Source organism: Aquarana catesbeiana, linkage group LG01 (assembly GCF_042186555.1).
Source record: "Aquarana catesbeiana isolate 2022-GZ linkage group LG01, ASM4218655v1, whole genome shotgun sequence".
NCBI lineage: Eukaryota > Metazoa > Chordata > Amphibia > Anura > Ranidae > Aquarana > Aquarana catesbeiana.
In genome coordinates this window covers 557,520,452-557,543,984 of record NC_133324.1, presented here as the reverse complement: position 1 = coordinate 557,543,984, position 23,533 = coordinate 557,520,452, and the positions used below count along the sequence as shown (strand labels likewise).

The 23,533-nt window shown below is 39.2% G+C and overlaps 1 protein-coding gene across 4 annotated transcripts in view; it reads right to left on the bottom strand.

The window, feature by feature from the left end:
• Window positions 1-11,248: 11,248 nt before the first annotated feature.
• CRTC1 (CREB regulated transcription coactivator 1) overlaps window positions 11,249-23,533 on the bottom strand; it is a 321,207-nt gene continuing 308,922 nt past the window's right edge. For all 4 annotated transcript variants that reach the window (XM_073596085.1, XM_073596104.1, XM_073596094.1 and 1 more), the window contains 2 exons: window positions 20,147-20,324; window positions 11,249-20,012 (listed from right to left, as the gene is read on the bottom strand). In XM_073596085.1, the coding sequence (XP_073452186.1) occupies window positions 19,801-20,012; window positions 20,147-20,324 (390 nt within the window). In that variant the 3' untranslated portion in view covers window positions 11,249-19,800. The remainder of the gene's footprint in view (window positions 20,013-20,146; window positions 20,325-23,533) is intronic.

Genomic DNA, 23,533 nt, shown 5'->3' with positions numbered 1-23,533 from the left:
CAGGTCGCAGAGTGGTCAAGGACTATGTCATAGACTTAAGACGCTGGAGTGCAGATACCAGCTGGACTGATACAGCCCTGCATCAATTCCATTTGGGTCTCTCAGAGGGCCTCAATGATGAAATTGCCCGGGTTCCTTTGCCAAGCTCTTTGGAAGCTATAATCACCCTATCTATCCAGATTGATTGCCACCTGTGCAAACGCAAGGACTTGCTGTATTTCTGGCTGATGGGTCTTGCATAAAATCAGGACTTGTGACTAAAGAGACCCCACCACTTCAGATCATCGCGTCCACCAACCATCAGGAACTGCTGCGTTTGGATGCAAACACTGCAAAGCACTGCATGTCGAGAACCATCTCAGCCACCTTATTGTGCATGAACTCAGACTTTGTCAAGTAGTTCCAAGGGCCTACCAGGAGTACTTGGACGTTTTCAGCAAAGGGGGGGACAGATACTCTTCCCCCGTACAGGCCTTACGATTGTCCGATTGAGCTCCTCCCTGGAGATGAAATTCTCTTTGGATGCATCTTTCCCTCGTCCGAATGTGAATTAGTTGCTTTAAAAGACTATTGATGAAAATCTGCAGAAAAGATTCATGTGTCCTATCTCACTGGCCGGTGCAGGAATATTCTTTGAGAAGGACCATTCCCTACAGCCTTGTGTGGACTATCGTGATTTGAATAAGATCACAGTATTCACTGTGTAGTAGTAACACAGTAAGAATCGTTATCCTCTCCCCTTGGTACCTGAACTGTTTCAAAGACTTAAATCTATTTTTTTCTTACAAAACTGGACTTGAGAGGGACCTATAATTAGGTCCGCATCCGGGAGGGTGATGAGTGGAAGACTGCATAACCTATTTGATTTGGCCATTTTGACTACTTAGTCCTTCCATTCGGCCTATGCACCAGCCACTTTCCAGCACTTCATTAATGCCATTTTGTCGTTGTCTATCTAGATGACAGTCTGATATATTCAGTATCACTTGGGGTGCACCGGGAACATGTTAAAAGTGTGCTGTTGGCTCTGCCAGCATGGACTGTATGTGACTGAGCATTCCGTTTCTGGGCTTGATCATTTGCACTGAGGGATTGAGATGGATCCACAGAAGATTCTGGCGCTTCTGGACTGGCCAGTTCCCACAGATAAAAAGGGAATACAACAGTTTGTGGGATTCGCTAACTTGTACCGCAAGTTCATCAAGAACTCCTCAGCCATCACCACACAACGCACCAAGGAATTCATTTCTATTAGACTCCTAAAGGCACAAGCGGCTTTTGAAACTAACTTCTTGGCATCCGCGCTCTGGCCGAATGACGGCCACAGCGCGGACCTGAATTCCCGGGAGGCCGTCATATGATGGCCTCCCCTGTCCATGCGCTCTGCATGCACCCTGCAGGGCGCGCGCCAAGCGCGCTGTGATCACCGAGTCACTGAGAGTCGGGTGATCACCGATCTAAGAAAGGGGCCGGTACCGGCCCCTTACCATGTGATCAGCTGTCAGCCAATAACAGCTGATCACATGATGTAAACAAAAGATCGGCAATCTTTTTTTTTTTTTTCTACTCACGCTACTCAGATGTGAGGGACATCGGTCCCGGAGTGGAAGAGGCACATCTGCCTCATCAGTGCCACCTAACACTGCCCACAGTGCCACCTATCAATGCCCACCAGTAGTGCCAATCAGTGCCACCTAGCAGTGCTGCCTATCAGTGTAACTGATCAGTGCCCATCACTGCCGCCTATCAGTGCCCATCACTGCCGCCTCATCAGCGTACATCAATGAAGGAGAAAAATTACCTGTTTTAAATTTTAATTTATAACCAAAAAAATTAAAAAAAAAAATTCATTTTTTTACATTTTTTTAACAAAAAGTAAACTGTAGAGGTGATCAAATACCACCAAAAGAAAGCTCTATTTGTGGTGGAAAAAATGATAAAAATGTTATTTGGGTACAGTGATGTATGACCGCGCAATTGTCATTCAAAGTGCGTCAGCGCTTAAAGCTGAAAATTGGTCTGGATAGGAGGGGGGTTTAAGTGCCCTGTAAGCAAGTGGTTAAAGAAGCTATTTACCACTGCTCCTGTCCTGAGTTACCCAGATGACGCTTTACCCTCTATATTCTGGAAGTGGATGCATCAGAAAGTGCAGCTGGGACAGTCCTGCCTCAACGTCAGAGCCTCAAAGACTTGACCCATTAAGCCGCATTCTTTTCGCAGAAACTTACCTCGACAGAAAGAAATTATGATGTGGGAGATCGGGAGCTCCTTGCAACTAAGACAGCTCTGGAATAATGGAGATATTTGCTGGAGGGAGCTACCCACCCGATACTAACATACACAGACCATATGAACCTTAAATACGAGGACTGCAAAATGCCTCAAGCCATGCCAAGCTTGGTGGGTGCTCTTTTTCTCAAGATTTACGTTCCACATCACTTACAGACCAGGGTCAAAAAATACCAAGCCTGATGCTCTGTCATGCATGTTTGAGGATCCTAAAGACACACTAGTACCAGATACTATCTTGCCAGCAGGGAAATTTCTACTGTTGCAGGCTGACCTCTTGTCACAGTTGTGGCAAGCTTCTGCAGGAACACTCAGTCCTTCCAGGTCACCTTGCAGGGAAAAGATGGACTACTAAGGCAAGGTGAGCAAATTGTTGTGCCAGAAATTGTTTGGCTAGTTGTCCTGGGGTTCTGCCATGATCACCCCTTAGTAGGCCCTTTTTGGATTTACAAGACTGTCGAGTTGGTGCAATGCACATTCTGGTGGTCTGATCTGGAAAAGGATTGCAAGGCCTATGTACTACTTGTACTTATAGTAAGAACACCCATAACAGAGCCTAGGGATTGCTCAGACCTTTGCCTCTACCCGCTAGACCACCCAAGATGATCTCTATGGACTTTATAGTAGGACTGCCGCTATCGCTGTGGTAGTACATAAATTATCAAAAATGAAAATTAAAAGAAATTACAGCGCTCACAAAAAAGCAAATTCAACATATAAAAAACTTCCATATAAATTATACAAACGTGCTCCAGGTATTAAAGTGCAATAGTGCTCCAAAACTTCAGGTGCACCACACACCCGTCCTGTGTCCCCACTCAACAAAAGGAATGTACCCCTGCATTTCAGACCAGGAGCCAGTCAAGCTTGAGCGTTGGCCATGAATGGCTAATCACAGGAGGATCTGCCAAAATTCTTCCCCAAAATCAAGCTATTTTTGATATTGTCATACTTCAATTCAAATTTTATAAATGATACATTGAAGACATTATCGTTTCGGTTAGGACAGGAGATATGTTTTTGCAATTTCTGGATGAAATTGGTAACAATCAATATGGTATCTCCTTTACAGCAGCGTTTGATCAGAAATGTATCAATTTCCTGGACCTTGTAATATTTAAAGATAAATCAGAAATTGTTCACTAAAACCTATTTCAAGGAAGTCAACATGAATGGTTACATTCCACTGGGAAGTTGCCATCATCCAAGATGGCTGAGCACAATTCCCAAAAGCCAACTGATGAGAGTAAGACGCAATTATGCAAGCTGATATATTGTTAGGTTCCAGGAAAAGTGTTATAATTCTATAGATCTATTAAAAACTCAAGCTCTAGTTGGTGAAATGAGGAGAGACGATTTGTTCAAGAAAAAAAATGTTAAAAAGGACTACGGAGTTGCTTTCATGACTATACTCATCATCTTTGCTCATTAACATAAACTAAGTGGAGAACATCATTCGAAACCACTGGCCTTGGTTATTAAAAAATGCTGATTTAAGGAAAATATTTCCAGAAAGACCACAGTTCATATACACCCCTACCCCTATAGGCCCCTACTTTAAGTCTTAAACTAGTACCCAATGTAGTAGAGCCACCCAAGAAGGTTTGTACTTCTCAGGTCAAGTGGGTTTCTACAGCTGTGGAAGGTGTGTGATGTGTAAGACTTCCAGGCACAGGGTCAGGAGGACTACACATTTCACCTCTAACACATCAGGTGTGTCCCACAAAATTAGGAAGCTTATCACTTGTGGGACCACGCATGTTACCTACCTTTTAACCTGCCCATGTGGGTTACAATACGTGGGTAGAGCCACTAGGTAGTTGGGAGTTCGCCTTTATGAGCATTTGAATAGGATTAGGAAGGGCTATAAGCAATACATCTTGTCTAACCACTTTAGACTCCATCATGGGAGGGCACCGAGTGGTTTAACGTTCTGTGGTATAGACAAAGTTGAGAACAATTGGAGAGGAGGTAATCTTAGGAAGGCTATTTCCCAGAATGAGACCCAATGGATCCATCATCTAAGGACGATGAGTGCTTTGGGCCTTATCAAGTTGGATCTGAATTTTCTTTTCAGTTGGTAGAAGTTATTGAGTATAATACTTTTGTATAGACAAAGTATTCATTTTTATTTATGATCTTTTTATTTCCAATTGGTAGAAGTTATTGGGTATAATATTATGAATTGATACACTAATTAAAAGTATTTCTATTTTCAATGTATTTACATTTTTATTCTTTTTTTATCTTTATTTATTCTTATTTTTATATTTATTTTACTTCAATTTTATTTTAATTTATCATTCTTTATTTTATTATATTTTCATTAATTGTTCATATTTTAAATAAAGTGTATTAGGAAGGTATTTGTAAATTTATAGATTTTTAAATAGTTATTATCCATGTTTGAATATAAGATTGTATTGGATTGACGCCCTTTGTACTGTTTAATATTTTCACGGTAATTTAGCTATTATGGTTTAAAATATATGAGTTCCCCTTTTTGTCCAACCTAAGCAATGGCCACCATACATCTGCGAGACATTTTTTCTAATCGATTCAATGACCGCCATGTTATTCAGGTGGCGTGCGGTAATGTAATTATTCTGTGAGCAGGACAGCTTTTTTTTATAACCATTAATATGGCCGTCTAATTGCTGATTGGCCCTACAAGAGGGAGGAGACTCCTCTTTTGTATTTAAACACTCTGTATACTGGAAATGAGGTCCTTGACGATGCCTTGTGGGAGGGCAAAATGCAAATAAAGTGGGTTTAACTGTACTTCACTATTAGCCTTTTTTCATTTTTGGTGCCATTATTCACTCATGATCATCATGATTGGGGAAGAATTTTGGTGGATCCTCCTGTGATTAGCCATTCATAGCCAATGCTCAAGCCTGACTTACTCCTGGACTGAAAAGCCAGGGATCCATTCCTTTTAGTGAGTGGGGCACAGGAGGGGTGTGTGATGCACCTGAAGTTTTGGAGCACTATTTATATGGAAGTTTTTTATATGTTGAATTGATCTGCTTTTTGTGAGCGCTGTAATTTATTTTTATTTGTTCAAGTGTTAGCACTTTGTGTACAGCAGCTGCAACCTACGTATTTAATATTCACTTCTAGCACAAGTTAATATATTTACACATATATACCTTTCACAATTCTCAAAAATGGCTCACTTCTTACCCCTAAAAAGTACACCATCTGCTATTGAGAGAGACTGCTTGGGACTTGGTCAAGGAAATGGTTAGGCTCTATGGAGTTACTATAAAGATCGTTTCAGACTGAGGGGTTCAATTTACATAAAGATTTTGGAAAGCATTGCACGGGACTTGATTGAGCTTTCCCTATTTTCAGCTTACCATTTGCAAACTCCAGGCAATGGGCAGAGGACTACCCAAACCTTGGAGCAATACATTCGATGTTTCACTCCCTTTGTGCAGGACAACTGGGTGTAACTTCTACCGTTAGCTACCAAGCAGTCCCCGTTCTTCACCAATTATGGATTTCACCCCACTTTCTTGCCTGATCTTGTCCCTGAATCCTCTGTTCCAGTGTCCAGAGTACTCTGGATTTTTTCACTCACAATAACAAGTTGTTACAGGAAGTCATCATAATGGCACAGGACAACAAGAGGATGTTCGAAAAGAAGATTGGAAATGATCTTACAGCCAGGGGACCGAGCATGACTTGCCACAACAAACTTGAAAATGGCACGTCCCTTGAAGTTGGCACCAAAGTTTGTGGGACCATTTACGGTAAGAAGATTAATGATGTTTCTTATGAGCTAATGTTACCAGGGCCCCTTAGAATCCACCCAATATTTCATGTATCCTTATCATTGACAGTATGAGAAATTTGAGATTAAGGCCATTTTAGACTGCAGAAGAAGGGTACAGTATTTAATCAAATGGAAGGGGTAAAGCCCAGAGGAGAATTCCTGGGAACCTGTACATAATGTGCATGCCACGGACTTGATTTGTGCATTCTTTCACAGCCACATGCAAAAGAACCAGTTGAGAATTCTGAGGCTGCCATAGGGGTAGGGTAATTGTCAGGGAAGGCATGTCCGTAGTGTAGATGAAGGTTCCCGGCGCAGACTGGCAACTGGCCGGGCAAATGTGCATAGTCGTAGGCATAGGCAAGTGCACTTGCCTGTCACTAAAGCTGGTGCCAAACGGGCTGTCTGCCATCTATGCCTGATCTGCCTGACCTTTACCAACCCAGGTCATCTGACTCTGCTCATCCAGCCTGCTACAGCTTCTTCAGTCCAGCAAGCTCTCATCTGACTCCTGCTTCCAGCTGCTAACCCAGTCTGCCACCAGCCAATCTCTGTCAGCTCATCTGTCACAAGGCTGTCCTGCTGCCGGATTCACCCGTTGACTGCTGCCACGCAGACTACTGGACAGATTACAGGCACTCTTACTTCTGCATGCTCCTGTGGCCGCTGTTTCACTACCAATAGCCCCCGAGCTGTACCAGAGGCCTTCCTCTGCACGTCAGGCTAACTTAACAGAACAACATTTAAAAAACTGTCCTGACTTTAACCTCCATCTCCATGTGCAGAACATGCTGAAGCAGTAATTTTTTTCCCACCTGTTTTGAAAGACAAAATACTATTTGTAAGCACTGTAACATCATCACATGGATCACTATTGTTCATTCAGCAGGGATATCTGGAAGGGACATAGGTTTACATAGGTCTCCCATGCAATTACTGCTCCAAAAATACCACTGTCTGCAGGCAGTTTATTGGTTAATTCTTGCAAGTCAATGTGGTACACAGCCAGGTGGACAGAGACCAGGTAAATACTGCCACAAATATTTTAGGCAGTGCAGGCGTGATGACATCAAAGCTGCCTAATTATTACTATACAGGATTGGATACCTTGAGTGCTAACAGCCAGCTGAGGTGACTGGTTTTCTCAGCCAGAAACTGTACACTGCAGCTACTCTAACAGCAGCATTTGATGAAGGTTAGCAAGAGTAAGGAAATAAGCTACTATGAAAAGGATGGATGTTTATAGGCAAGCTTGCAGCTGGAATTGTGATTGGAATTGACGCTTAAACACCTGTGTACACTTGAACTCTATTCCAGATACCCGTGTTCTGTGCCAGTTTCCCGCACTGCATTCCAATAGCACTGCCGTTGCAATCTGCAGCAGGTGTCAGTGCAAATTTGACACAGCAAACAGGTCACAAATGCAGTGCATTTGCCCACACCAAATTGCACAGTACAAAAAAGGACCATGCCATCAAGTAGCAGTATGTGTCTCAAGTAGTGCATGCACTACTTTCGGTGCGGTGCAATGCGATTTCAGCACACTCAAAATGAATGGGGCTGAAATTGCACTGCACGGAACTGCATGTAAATCGCACAGGAACAGTACAACAATTTACATGCGGTTCCTTGTATGAATGGATCCTAAAGGAAACCTATGCAAAAAAAAAAAAAAATATGTAGGCTGGCACTGCAGACCTGTACCTGCATTTTTGATTGTCATGCTGATACAAGAAGATTCAGTAGTTTGAGTCACTGATATATAACCTGTATGTACACCATAAGTTCTGACTTTACTCGTTGCATGCTTATTAAGGGTCAATAAAGCCAGTATAGCTTTTCATTTACAACTCATGCAATAACAGCCTGATCTGGTCCTAAATATTTGTTTTACCTAGCTCCAATATAACCAAAACCCTTCATAGTACAAAACACAGTTGAATAAAAAAACAAAAAACAAACAAAAAAACAAAAAAAAAACTAATAAAACTTCCCTTTATGTATTTTTTTATTTTTCATCTGTGAAGCCTACAAATTAGGCAAACAACACCACAGTAAAAACAAATACCCCTTTCATTTCCCATAAAAAAAAATAAAATAAAAAAAAAAAACAAAACAGAAAAACACAAATGAAGAAGACACAATATAGTGTTTGTTTTGCAAGATATAAATTTCACACAATGATCTTTTTTTAAAAAGGTAAAAATAATTTATAATACACAGATATTTATGTTGCTGAGCCAGCATAGAAAATGCACATGCATCCATGCCTAGCCTATGCTGTATAAATAATATTGAACTAAAAATACATAATACAACACTAGCACTGTTTTTTTTCTTAAACAAACATGTAAAACATTGACTCTCTCATAGCAACCTCACAGTGACAGGCTCATAGTCATAGGAAAATAATATTTTCATTCACACATCAACATTCGATATTTAGAATATTTATTCAGACCTTTTTGAATTTTTTTTCTCATACAGTTGGGTATTTTGTACCATGCTGGTTTGAGTGGATTTGTTTTTCTTTATATAGTCTCTTAAAGAAATATATATATATTTAATTTTTACAATTTTGCAAGTTATTACATTTAAGACATATCATGTGTTTAAAAGGAACGCAAATTGCATACCGATGCTCTGCAGATTCCATAAGATTTTTTTTTTTTACAGGTATGGATGCATTAAAAAGAAAGCTGTTCCATTATTCCAGGCACACATACAAGTAAAAATAAATAAAATAAGTGAATTACATATCAAAGTTGTGACTGTACAGTTGTTTTTCCCCAATCATTACTCTTTTTGGACACTAAAATGGCAGAAAGGATTCTGTTGGCATGCAGTTGCAGCAGATATTAACACAGACACTCTTTCCTCCTCTGGTGCCTATGCATGTCCACTTCATACATGCAACATACAACAGTTATATAAATACGCGGGATGCATAATTTTAGGTAAAGCAGCTTCCTCTTCTACTCATTCATGCTAATACATAGTTTACCATTTGCATTTTGTATCAAATCTCAGTTTTATATTCAGGTATACCACAGCTATGAGACTACCATTCATTTTCCAAATGTAGGCAATATTCAACAGTCTTCATTTGAACCCATACAGCCCAACAACCCACCCCTAGAAACCAGAAAAAACTGAAATGCAAAATACTTAAGCAGCATATGCCTGGACAATTATCTTGTGAAAACGGTTTTGTAGAAAATACATCTAAAACATAAGTAAAGTAACAGTTAACAGTGACAGCTCCAACATTATTTTTTATAGAAACCAATTGAAGAACTGTTTTACACAATCCATTACTAGTAACCTTGGCCTGATAACACAAAAGGCATCACAAAAGCATATGGAGGCACCTCAGGCATGTATTGTAAAAATGAGGGACTTTAATGCATTAATAGCCTGGAAGAAGATGGGCTTGTAATTAAGCTAAATAGTCTATATTTTTTGTGAAATTCCCCATAAGAATTTAAATGTAATGTTCGCTAACAAGTTTTAGCCCTTGGGTTATTCTATTTCATGTACACTTGGCCTAAGTATATATGTAAAGAAACTATTGAAAATATTACTGATTTATAACATTGAAAAGCTGTCCCATTTTTTCTCCTAACAGGATACTGCTAATGGACTGGGATGGAGGGAGAAGCCCCTGCTGGGTTTCTAGACAAAATGGAAGACCCCACCAAAAATCAATCCTCATCCTGCTCAATAGAAATCAAAGAAAATCATTTTGTGTGAAAATACTCCTTATGGCTCCATTCACACGTGCATTTGTGCAGCTAAATGAATGTGTAACTGCAAGCAACATGCATGCGGAGATCTGTTCCACAATTTTCTAACCATCTTTGCATTTTAGTCTTGTGCCTTTTCTTTTTAAAGTCCTAGAAGTGGTATTGTGACAAAAAAAAAAAATCTGCCAAAAAGTTGATAGGCCTGCATAAGAGAATGCACAGTACTTTTTTCTTTTATAATACAAGACGTATGCTTTCTGAATTAAGAAAGGCCCGGTTCACACTTGGGTATTTCTGGAGCCACTGAATGCATGAGAAACTATACACGGTGCTTGACTCGATACCATTGGCCAATAGCACTGTTCTTATAAATCACTCAACTAAATAGCCTACGCCTCATTTCAGTACACTTAGAGAAAAACACAATCAACATTGTTATCAAACTGTGCAGTATTAATAAAAGTGCAGATCAACTTTTTATTTCTGCCACAATAAGTCCAGAAATGAATAGATTTTGAAGAAGAGACTGTATGGTATTGAGCAATCTACAAGGAAACGTGGAGCGGAATACTGTTTGACTTGTAACTCTACTAATAGTGGAATTACACTTTAAAGCTCGGATCTTGGCAAATAACTAGCACCTAAACAATTATGTATTTATTAGGAATTATATTCATTTTGAAATACAGTTGGGCTGGTGTACCCAAAGCTGCCATTATTTTAGCTTCCTGAAATCTCAAGCACTGCAGACTTTAAACAAAGAGCAACAGTAAGCACTTTAAGCCAGTGCATTACACGGTACTTTCAAAATAACATGGGAACTCATTGATCAGAGGAGAGAGCAGAGTTATGCCTTGATCAGTGTAATGTTGCAATTTTCAGTCTCGCTTAAATGCCAGAGAATTGGAAAGCCAGATCTGTCTGGCAAAGATCACAATACAATAAAAAAAACTTAACTGAAAGAAATCTTTAGGCGGGTAAAGAGTTCATTATACATATTTTAACTGTGTATTTAACAATTTGCCTTGATTACAATTTTAAAACTTATAATATATATATATCTATATCACACATACACACTGCTCCATTGATACTGGATGCAAAAGTAGTTTATTCTTGTATCTTTTTCTGGCTGTACTATTTGCAGAAAGCCAGTGGCAAATTAATTTTGTATCTATATAGGACGTAAACTAAAACACATTCCAAAAAGAAAACCATGTTCTTTTGGTAAGATGTATTTTTTCTATATTTTCAAGCTTGCAAATGTATAAATAAATGCTATATATAATTTTAAGTGTTTGTAAAAAATCGTTATGTTAAAAATAAGCATTTATCATGTGGGGCTTTCATCACACCTGTAAATACTGGGCCTAGTAGTAAGAAAGTCCACAACTGGCTGTATGCTTTGTGGCAACTTCTGGTAATTCTCTAGCTCTGTCTGTGTCTGTTTCACAAAGATGCATTCTTAGCATAACTGCTCTCTGAAATACAAAACATGCTTTCTGGGCATAGTGCTCCACCATCAGGCCGAAAATGGCAAATATGTAATTTTCATATGCAAAATATTTTCACCACTGAAAGGAACCCAAAATTTAGTTCTTACGGAACATAATAAACTTGATTTTTAGATTCCCTGTGGGCACTGATAGTGAAAATATTTAAGCCCTTCCTAAAATTGGGCATAATAAAAACACAAACTATGCAGGTCCCATCCTCTTTTTTGGGTGTAGATTTGTAAAAGGAGACTTTCAAGCCTGTTATAGGGCACTATCATTAACAGAATCAGTCATCTCCTGGCTCTTAAAGACCTCACCCACTGATTATTCAGTCCTTTACTTGCTCAGACAGATTTCCTTAAAGAAGGCCATAGAAAATATTTGGGCACACAGGCAAAAAAAAAAAAACAGGATGAAATATAGCAAATGAAACCTTTGCAAATGCAGCATGCATAGCCACATCAGCCTCTAAAGCATTTAACTAGGAAATTATATACAGGCAACGTTTATATCCTGGGATAATGTGTGCGCTACACAAATTTTTTTCAGAAAGTATTTTATACGTAACAGGAAGTAGAAGCAAAAAAAAAAAAAGTGTAAAGTTCAAGGTCAATAAGTCAACAGGCTGAAACAAAAGGCAAAGAAACTTTGCCAGGTTTGATTTGCTTAATGGGGTTATCACAGTTTAATTATAATTCACATCTTTATATTCTTTCAAATACTCAAGGTCCTCTTAAAATTACCCTTTGCACATATAGATCTATTAGCGTTTTTTTCATTGCATATTGTTCACAATTTTAAAGGAAAGACTTGATCTTCCATTGTCAAGAAAAACAAGCCCATTTAGGATATGTAGCTTTAGTACACAAGTTTTTTGTGTGTTTTTTCATAATAAATATGGGAGGTAGCCCTAATATGCAAGGTTTTTTTCCTCAAATAAATATGGAAGTAAAATTCCAATACCTGTAGAGAAGTTATTTGAGATTGCATATGCATTGCCAGGCAGATAACCATGTTTCAATTTATACTAATTTTTATCCTAAGGATACAAATATATTTGCCAGCAATACATTAGACCTTTTACCAAGAAAATAAACCTACTTAACGCCAAGTGTTTGCAATTTTAAAGGGCAGATATTAGCACATTATAATCTCCATCTCTGTTATTCAGATGGGCTCAATAATTGAACATGCCAGTTACCGTAGCTGTTAAACAAAAACTTTCAATGCATAGGATGAGAAAAGGTTAGAAAATTGGACAGGTTTTGGAATCGCATACCTATGATACCAGAACAATTGGGGGAATGGAGATTACAAGGACAGGAAGGCACAGTCAGCAATAAACACATCACAGTGGTTACATCAACTACCCACTCTACTATAACTCTGCTTAAGTTGTCCTGTGTCTATATTTAAGAGAATTGCCATGAATTTCTCTTTCTGCCCTTTTGACTCTGGTCACTAGCTTGGAGTTATCGAAAATGTCTCTTCTTAGAGTACAGACAGCAATTGAAACCTAGCTTTTAATAAAAGAATGGTCTCTAACTCAACCTTTAAATTAAAGAGGTTGTAAAGTTTTTTTTTTCCCTTAAAATAAAAACATTGTATACTTACCTGCTCTGTGGTATTGCACAGGGCAGCCCTGCACCTCCTTTTCTGGTCCCACGCTGGCACTCTCAATGACTGTTCTTCTCTGTGGGCGACAACAGGAAGCTGCTTCCTATGGAGGCGCATCTGCAGGCTTACTCTCGAGCAGGGCTGTGTGCGTTCATGGACATGCACATTGCAGCTTGGTTCTGCCCCCCGCTTCCTTCTCACAGGATTTGACAGCAGCAAGAGCCAATGGCTCCCGCTGCTTTTGGCCAAATTTGGTGAGCGTGAGAAGGGACAGAACAGCATCCGGGTATAGCGCTTGATCGATACAGGACTCAGGTAAACATTTAGCGAGTGGTCACACAGAAAATGGTAAGAAACGCTTCAAGGTAAAAAACATTTTACCTTTAGAACAAATTTATGCATGTAACAAGAGAAATATGAAGGCTGCCCTTGCTCACCATCTATAAATGCCAGTTGTCTGCCTGACCAACTGGTTTCAATACTTTGAATTATCTATTAGAGAGATAAGTTAGAAGCTCCTATTTACATTAGGTAAGTGGATGAAAATTACTGAGTGCAAAAGACCAGAAGAGGTCAGCAATTGTGGACTTTAATTGCATGTTTTCAATTCAAGCCTAAATTAATGCCTTTGTAAGGAAAAAAAACAAAGTACTTTGGTATACTAGAAGGCTTACCTGAAAGCCATTAATAATGCACCACAGAATATGATTTACAAAACTTTTTTTTTGTGTTTCTTTCCTTGAAACATGGGCAGGTCTTAAGGACGATTCAGAGCTATACAGATCCATGGAATATTTTGATGTGTCTAAATGCTGAAAGAATTGGTAATTTTATCCCCGTTACTTAATGCTTGAAATGGGCAGTTTGCTTAGCTAGAAATGGTGAAACTGACTTCTCTAACCAGTGATTGTAGATAGTACTAAAATTAAAATATTATAAGTATTATATGTCCCATCTGCTTTTGCCTCTGGGGCTTGGTGGTGCTTTTCTCCAATGGTCCCCACCTCCCCTCCCTACTGTGTGCATCTGAATTTTCTATAAAGAGCACTATGCTGCATACTACATCTGGCAACGCCCATCCTCCGACATGACTCGCTAAGCATCATAGATCAGCCCCTAGACTACACAAGTGATCAATCACTGCTGCTGTGTCCTATGTGGTACACAATAATTCCATAGAGCCAGTTTTTATCTAGGTAAGAAAGAGCCCATCCTTTCCTTTACACATTGATGGAATACTACTGCTAATACAGCATATTGTATGCCGTATTGTTTTTGCTTATGTGTGAATGCAGTGGTGTTTCTCTGCAAGGAGAAACAATTTACTGTGTTCCTTTTTACATCGGGTGGCAATGTGTGCTGTATTATTCACCATACAGGAGCAGTAAAAAATATGAAGGCTAGCACGGAATAGTGTCTTGTGCTGTTCAGTGTGATCTGGACTGAAAACACATAAGACTGCATCAGGTTTAGGATTGTGCATTATTCAGATTTAGGCAAAGTTGTGTATTGGCAGATAGGCATTATGCCTACAATATGTTGATCACAGCTGCAGTGGGCGTTACAGCAGCAGTGGGCTGACTCCTAGAATGGTTACATAGTAGGTGAGGTTGAAAAAAGACAAGTCCAACCTATGTGTGTGATTTTATGTCAGTATTACATTGTATATCCCTGTATGTTGTGGTTGTTCGGTTGTGCGGCCGGACCAGAGTCTTGTAGAGTGGGAGAATTACCGCTTTATCTCTTACGTTAATCCCCTTTTTAATGCATGCCAATATTGTTTGCTTTGTTAGCAGTAGCTTGGTATTGCATGCCATTGCTATGCCCATCATCTATTAGGACACCCAGGTCCTTTTTCATCCTTGATTCCCCCAGTGGTTCACCCCCCAGTGAGTAGATTGCATTCATATTTTTGCCACCCAAATGCATTATTTTACATTTTTCTACATTAAACCTCATTTGCCATGTATTTGCCCACCCCATTAATTTGTTCAGATCTACTTGCAAGGTTTCCACATCCTGCAGAGACGTTATTGCCCTGCTTAGCTTAGTATAGTCCGCAAATACAGAGATTGAGCTGTTCACCCCATCCTCCAGGTTGTTTATGAATAAATTAAATAGGATTGGTCCCAGGACAGAACCCTGGGGGACCCCACTTTCCACCCTTGACCATTCTTAGTACTCCCCATTTATCACTACCCTCTGAACTCACCCCTGTAGCCAGTTTTCAATCCATGTACTCACCCTATGGTCCATGCCAACAGACCTTACTATGTACAGTAAACGTTTATGGAGAACTATATCGAATGCTTTTGCAAAATCCAGATACACCACAGTCTACAGGCCTTCCTTTATCTAGATGGCAACTCACCTCCTCATAGAAGCTTAATAAATTGGTTTGGCAAGAACGATTCTTCATGAATCCATGCTGATTACTGCTGATACCGTTTTCATTACTAACATCTTGAATAAAGTCCCTCATCATCCCCTCCAAGAGCTTGCATACTACTGATGTTAGGCTAACTGGTCTGTAATTCCCAGGGATGTATTTTGGCTCTTTTTTAAATATTGGTGCTACATTGGCTTTTCTCCAATCAGTTGGCACATTCCAGTCAGTAGACTGTCAATAAAAATTATGAACAATGGTCTGGCAATTACTTGACTGAGTTCCCTAAGGACCCTCGGGTGCAAGCCATCTGGTCCTGGTGACTTATTAATGTTAAGTTTATCAAGTCTAGTTCCAATTCTTTCCTCTGTTAGCCATGGTGTTATTTCTTTTCAGTTTCAAAGGAAAAAACCTCAGATAAATGTGAAAAAGAGTAAACAGAAATTTTTCTCTTGGGCAGGGTCATTGAAGACAAACTACAGATTGCTGCACATTGGAGTTTATCGTCACATTGTGTTAAAGCTGAACTCTGGGCACAAATAAGTTTCATTTAAATATATTCATCAATAGCCATCGAGTATACAAGTCCATATTATGTGCACTAAATGCCTTTACAAACTCAATTACCACTTTGTAAAAGTTGCAATGACATCATCACTGTGCAGAGAGCAAAGCTATGGGAGGGGCCAAGCAGATCCTCTACAGGCAGAAGTGCATACTGCACAAGCAGAGAAAGCAGCAATGACTGGTCTTTACTACAGGAAGCCCCTGCAGAGGCAAAGCTTCATGCTGGGTTGCTGCACTGATCTGAAAGAAATACACAAAGCACTCCAAGATTCAGGAAAGAAAAACCCATGCCTCTTGTATTTATACAATATTTGCGTATCCCAGCGTTCAGCTTCAATGATTGCCAATTCATGGACCTTGCAGGATGCAACAGTATTTGTGTACCTGTGCCCAAGACAGGAAAGTCTATACAGTTTATGCAGACTTGGTTGGTACAAGATGGCAACTCAATAGAAAATTAAACAGGAGTGTAAAAAATGCCAGGATTCTTGAAGAATATATGACTATTACTTCTGTCCTAAAATAAACAATGCCATGGATTGGAGAAAGAAAACCTGGCTGTATTTTATGTCTTTTTAATAGAACACCACAGGCAACATTAAAAATGAACACACTTGGCAACAAGCCTAGTGACTGCATAGTTTTAAACAAACAACAATTTATATATATAGATCTATATATAGATCTATATATATATATATATATATAATCTACCCTTTTTTTCACTACCCTTGAAAAGAGAGCTCATGCTATAATATTCTGAAGCATTAGTATGTAATAGACCATTTTGAAATGCTCAAGTTTAATGCAGGTGTTGGTTATCAAATACATCTGTTTCACGGAGAAAGGCAAGACACGACTCGCACGGTCACTATTTTATGGGTAAAACAAAAAACAATTACTATAAAGCAAAGAACTTTTTCTGTTACCTTTTAAATGACGCTGGAAAGAGGCAAAGTTAGCAACAGCTAAATTTATTTTCAATAAATCACAAAACTTCTTGAATGTCAAGAATCAAGTTGACATCAGGTCAATTAATGAAATGGCTTTTTTTGCTTCAACTACATCCTTAAGATGGCAATACACATTACATGATGATCATATAAGCTCTGTACAATTTTTTTTGAATTTACCAACAGTTATTTAGTGCAAAAGCCTACCTAAAGAATCAATTCAGTTTATTTTTAAATGGTTTTAACCTCTTCTTCCTAGCTGTTGGTATATCTAAAGGAGGTCGTACAATTACACTGTAATGTGTATCACCAGCTTTGGACATGCGCTAATTTTACATAAGAAAATAAAACGTTGTTTGCATGTCTTAAGTAACTGCACCACCACCAAATATCATCAGAGAAAGTGGATTGTGGGCAAGCAAATTTTAGCTACAAGAGATGCTACATGTGAAGCTGGCCGCAGATGTGTTTTTTTTTTCTTCTTTTTGCTCAGTCAGCGGGCTAAAAAAAAAAAAAAAAAAAAGGAAAACCGATTCCTCCATTAGATCAACTTAATCCATGGCCAGCCTAAGCCTAGAATAGTAAAAACATAGTTTAACAAGACATGTCAAATCTGCACTGGACTGCTGATAGACATATTAGCAGTTCTTGAAGAGCCTTTGATCACAAATCAAATGGGCAAGACATTTTTACATCCAAAATGGTCATAATTACTCAAGGCTCAGATTTTTTTTTATTTAATAAAAAAATATCAAATAGTATATTTATAGTAAAAGCATGAACCACCTTCAGAACAGTTGGAACACTTATAATTTTGGCTTTGGTGCTACTAAACAAACGTACATTTCTTGCACCAATGAGATTAATAACCAAGAGTGCTTACATCTCCAAGCTCACTAGAAAGCACTCAATCTATACACAAACATTCCTGTGATGTGACTGGATTTGCCATTTACAAAATATACAGACATACACACTTGAACTTGCATACAAATATGCATAAAGAAATATTTGCAGTAATGCTATACGTGGAGAAATTTTTTTTTTTCTGAATGTGTTTATAGGTGGTATTTAATCTGTGAACATTCACATGCCATGATTCCAATCATCATGGTGGTTTACGCTCAGATCTATTTCTGCTGGGGGGTCCCATGCTATTAGACTACAACCTCCAATCCCACTTATCAACTGTCTGAGTCTGAAAGAAAGCATGGGGATTGCTTGATAGAAGGCTTATATAAACCTAGACTGATTATTATTTAAGTTCTGCATACAGAATACAGGATTCTGAAGGTAAATAAAAAGTGGTGTGCTTCCACATAAACACATTTATGGTATTGGATGTGTGGAAGTTAATTTAAATTTTTTTCTGCCTTGAGCAGATCTTTTGTGAGATCTCTGGTAACACCAGATTAAAACCAGTGGATGCAAGGCCCCTTTGTTAAAGACTGTTACTTCAACCAAAACCATAAAAACAAGCTGTTCCATGCTTCCAAATTTCACGGTAAGGCGTTTCCATTAGCAGTAGCATTTTTGTTCTAAAGCTACCATATGAGTACATATTTAAAAGCATACAATCCATACATTCAGATTTCACTCCCTTTCACAAAGCTGGTAGCTGCCTCCACCCTGTTTGACAGAACTAAATTTTGTTTGAGGACATTTCTAACCCACTTAAAGAAATAATTTCACGGCAGTGCTTTTAATCTTTAAACTCATAATATACAGAACTGGGTCCAAAACCTGATAAAGTTTAGTTTGCAAAAGTTGTTAGGTTTTCTTTGCAAAACAAAACTGAAAGCCATGCTGACAATGACCAATGTATCCTATCCAAGACTTTTTGCCCATAGAGTAACAAACACTTCCTTTTAATGCAGACGAGAAGTGAGTTACAATAAAATATGCAGAGGCAAGCCTTGTTAGTTTTATTAGCAAAGAAAAAGGGGAAAAAAAAAGTAGTACACTGCTGTATCCACTCTGACATCTAGAAGCAAGACTGACACAGCAATTCATTTACAAATTCTGTTTGCTGGTCTATTTTTTTGTTATTTTTCATATTCTTTTAAGATTAGGCATATTACAGATTTTCTAGAGTGAATGACTTGGATAATAAAATGTATACTGCATTCCCTTTTCAATGATTGCGATAATTGCATTTCCAGTTTGCATAAACATCTAAAAAATGCTGAATGTTTTTGTTGGCATTATGATATAAACTCTACATGTTGAAATAATTAAATATCATTTTTTTAAAAAATAAATAAATAGCAGTACTTAAAAGATGGCTGACAGACCTTGAGAGCAATACAGCCAACAACCAAAAAATGTGACAAAATATATCATTTCTAAATGTGGAGTAAAAAAAACAAACAACTTGTAGAATATCACATGCATGCTGCAGATGCAATTTCATTGTCTCCTTCGATCACCATACTTGTGTGCTCCGGCACAGAAACACCATTGAATTTTGGACTAGCTTTTTTAACTTGTGAAGACTGCCTGAAGGATTGATGGCACATTTTCAGTGACAATGAATTCAATCACCTTGGGAGCAAGCAAGTCCAGCCTTTTATTTACTGCTGTTTAAAAAATCTGGATGCAGTAATGTATCCTTTGTAAAGGCCTGGAACTTAACATAACCACAGCCTTCATTTCCTAGTCTCAGTCAAGATAATCCCCATGCCAAATTGTAGTGGGGCAATCCTGCACAAGGAAAAGTTTGTGATAAAATTGGTAAATGCATAATGTAGTCCTTCATCCGGTTGCAATGAGTGAATTACGGGGTCTAAACATGGTGCACAATGATGGATTCGCAGCATTGCAAGCTTGGGACAACAAGATTGTACTCATTGCACATCACAGAGCGATACCTCTCAGCGGTTGCCTTGGACATGGCTGACCTGCTGAACTTTTTATGCTCAGCTGAAAAAAGGGCATCATATTGTTGAATATGAGAATATACAGTCTACAGTCGGTCCATTCTGAAAGTGTCTTCTGTGGCAGGGTCAGCCAAGACCATATCTGGATCATTCAGCATGTGCAGACCATCCAATGTCAAAGGGTCAATTTTCAGTTCGTCCAAAGGAAACTGTGAATCAGAATCAAAGCTCACATCTCCTACACCAGCCAGAGTACTGGTAAGTTCTTTTGATAAGCTTGGAGGAGACTCCCCTGTAACTGTAACAAAAAAAATGCATATTTTCATAAAAATCACTCTAAAATATTATCAAATGTTACCAAATGGAACACATGAAACAAGCCTAAAAATTTACAGAGCATGCAAAAAGAATGGCTCTAAAATATATACATACCTGTGAGAATGATGTTGGGTATGTTGCTGTGACTGGAATAATTTAGCTGAGAGTCCTGTAAGCTACCATGACTGCTTGTCAGTCCCATCATAGCTGCCTGAGAGTAGTTAAGGGTTGAGCAAGGACTGTACAGACTGTTGGAGCTAATTGCATTTTCAATCATATTAAACTGCTCAAGCTGCAAAAAGAAAAGCAAAGCATCTTATTATAACACACTCCTGAGAGATACAATGCCTTAAATATAATCATATTCTAAATGCCCAACAAGTATCCAAAGGAACCTCAACATGTGGCAAAAGATTTCTGGCAAACCATTCACCAAAAGCGCAATTTTCACATGCACTGAACCCTGACTTCTTCAAATTGGACCTAAATTCTGCTCCCTGCACGGGTATACCACAATCCACTAGTCAACAATTCAATACCAGAGCCTCAATTGACTACTGGGGCTTTTGTATTGAGCTATTAAATCGCAGATCAGGGCTACAATCTAACCCAATAGTCAAAGCTTACACAACAGAAGCAAATACTCTTGCGCACAGGTGTGTAAGGTAGATGTTCCAAAGAATTCAGAACGGACAATGAATTTCAGCCTTGCTGCCCTCCAGTATAGGGATATCCTAGTAATCAAACAAAAAGAAAGAGGGCGCACCAGCCTAGTGCATTATCCTTTAGTATATTTATTTAAAAACATGATTAAAATCTACTCACAAGGGAAGAAAGAAAATCGCGCTTATAGCAATCTTAACCACTTCCCGACCGCCGCACGACTTATGTACGTCCTAAGTTTGAACGGGGATATCGTTGTTATGGCAGCAGCTAGCTGCCATAACCCCGGTATCCCCGTTTTCGTGCGGCGGCCGGCTTTCAGATAAAAGTGGTCGCTGCAGCGGATTCGCCGCGAGATCACGTTTATCGTGGCGGGAGAGGCCCCCCCCCCCTCCCGCCGCGATCCGGTGCCCTCCGCCGCTTACCGGAGCCGTCGGTAGCAGCGGAGGCGATCGCATCCTCTTCCGTTGTGTGTCAGGAGACGAGTGAGGCCAAGATGGCGCTCACTCGTCTCCATGACACTGCTGGGCGGAAGCGACGTCAAAACGTCACTTCCGTCCACGCCTCTTAAAGGCATATTTTTTCAAATGTCATTTTTCTAAAGGACTTTTTTTTTTATTGCATTTTAGTGTAAATATGAGATCTGAGGTCTTTTTGACCCCAGATCTCATATTTAAGAGGTCCTGCCATGCTTTTTTCTATTACAAGGGATGTTTACATTCCTTGTAATAGGAATAAAAGTGACACAATTTATTTATTTTTTTTAAACAGTGTAAAAATAAATAAAATATTGTAAAATAAATAATAAAAAAAAATTTTTTAAAACCCCCGTCCCGACGAGCTCGCGCGCAGAAGCGAACGCATACGCGAGTAGCGCCCGCATATGAAAACGGTGGTCAAACCACACATGTGAGGTATCGCCGCGACCGGTAGAGCGAGAGCAATAATTCTAGCCCTAAACCTCCTCTGTAGTGCAAAATATGCAACCTGTAGAATTTTTTAAACGTCGCCTATGGAGATTTTTGAGGGTAAAAGTTTGACGCCATTCCACGAGCGGGCGCAATTTTCAAGCATGACATGTTGGGTATCAATTTACTTGGCGTAACATTATATTTAACAATATAAAAAAAAATTGGGATAACTTTACTGTTGTTTTATTTTTTTATTCAAAAAAGTGAATTTTTTCCAAAAAAAGTGCGCTTATAAGACCGCTGCGCAAATACGGTGCAAAAAAAAGTATTGCAATGACCGCCATTGTTTCTTCTAGGCTGTTAGAAGAAAAACCATATATAATGTTTGGGGGTTCTAAGTAATTTTCTAGCAGAAAAACCTGTTTTAAACATGTAAACACCTAAAATCCAAAACGAGGCTGGTCCTTAAGTGGTTAAAGCAATTGGTCCACTGCTAGCAGTTTCCAGGTCCTAGGAAGAGGACATATGAACCGCTGCTGGCTGACGCGTTTCTAAGGTGTCCCTTCTTCAGAGCCTTCATGTGGACACATGTTTAGTACCAGAATATTCATTAAAACATCAATAACGTATAGGACTGGTTTATTTTAGATAAGAACTGGGTACTTAATGATAAAATTACACCAGTGCATAGACTATGGACATTAAATTATTTACATTTTCTTAAAACAAAATTAAAAGAGCCATTGCTGACCTCTCTAGCTGCATGTACTGTGAAGGAACTCATTGTTAAAGTAAAAATAAGGTTTCAGTTGGTTATTGGAGCGTTCAAATGACTGATGTTTGCTTACATTATAAGTCTGTCAAGACTCTGCTTCCATAGAAAAATAATGAGAAAAGATGATGCGATTTCAGTGCCTCTGCTGTGCAATTTGAAGAATAATTTCTCCACAGTGCTAACTACTGAGGTGAATGAGGCCTTGTGCTTTTATAAATTTTTCAGAATATATAATTTAAGATGCATAGTTGGGCACATGGTCAGTTTAAATCAATGTGACAGTGTACCCCAAATACTGAATGCAACCTGAGAGTGTTTGGGTCCGCACACCAGCCTTGAATCTGGGGGTCAAGAGTGCTTACAAAATGAGTGCCAAAACGTCCGTTTGAGCCCGCATAAACATAGCCTACATGTGTATAGAAAAATTATTTTTCTGCACGTAGTAAGAGGTCACATTCTTGCTTCCATGGCAATTGGGATGTAAAGAAAAATATCTGCTGCTATGAGCAACAACTGTTTTCATTTTTTCATGAAAAATACTCTTTAATAGGAACAAATGGTTTCATACTTGGTTGGATGTTGTGAAAAACTGACATTTCTTACATAACAAATAAGAAAAAAAAAGCAAATGACTGTAGGCTACTACAGACAAGTTATTTTTCTTTTGTCATATAATTTTAGAGACAATGAGTACACAATATCCAAAACAGTAAAAGTAAATAATCACTAAATGGCAAACATCCAAAACTTTCCCTCAGCGCTCATGAATCTATTAAAATAGACAGGTCATAGACCCTTCAGCTGCTGCCATTAACCACTTCCCGACCGCCGCACGACTATATACGTCCTAAGTTTGAACGGGGATATCGTTGTTATGGCAGCAGCTAGCTGCCATAACCCCGGTATCCCCGTTTTCGTGCGGCGGCCGGCTTTCAGATAAAAGTGGTCCCTGCGGCGGATTCGCCGCGAGATCACTTTTATCGGTGGCGGGAGAGGGGCCCCCCCCCTCCCGCCGCGATCCGGTGCCCTCCGCCGCTTACTGGAGCCGTCGGTAGCAGCGGAGGCGATCGCGTCCTCTTCCGTTGTGTGTCAGGAGACAAGTGAGGCCAAGATGGCGCTCACTCGTCTCCAAGATACTGCTGGGCGGAAGCG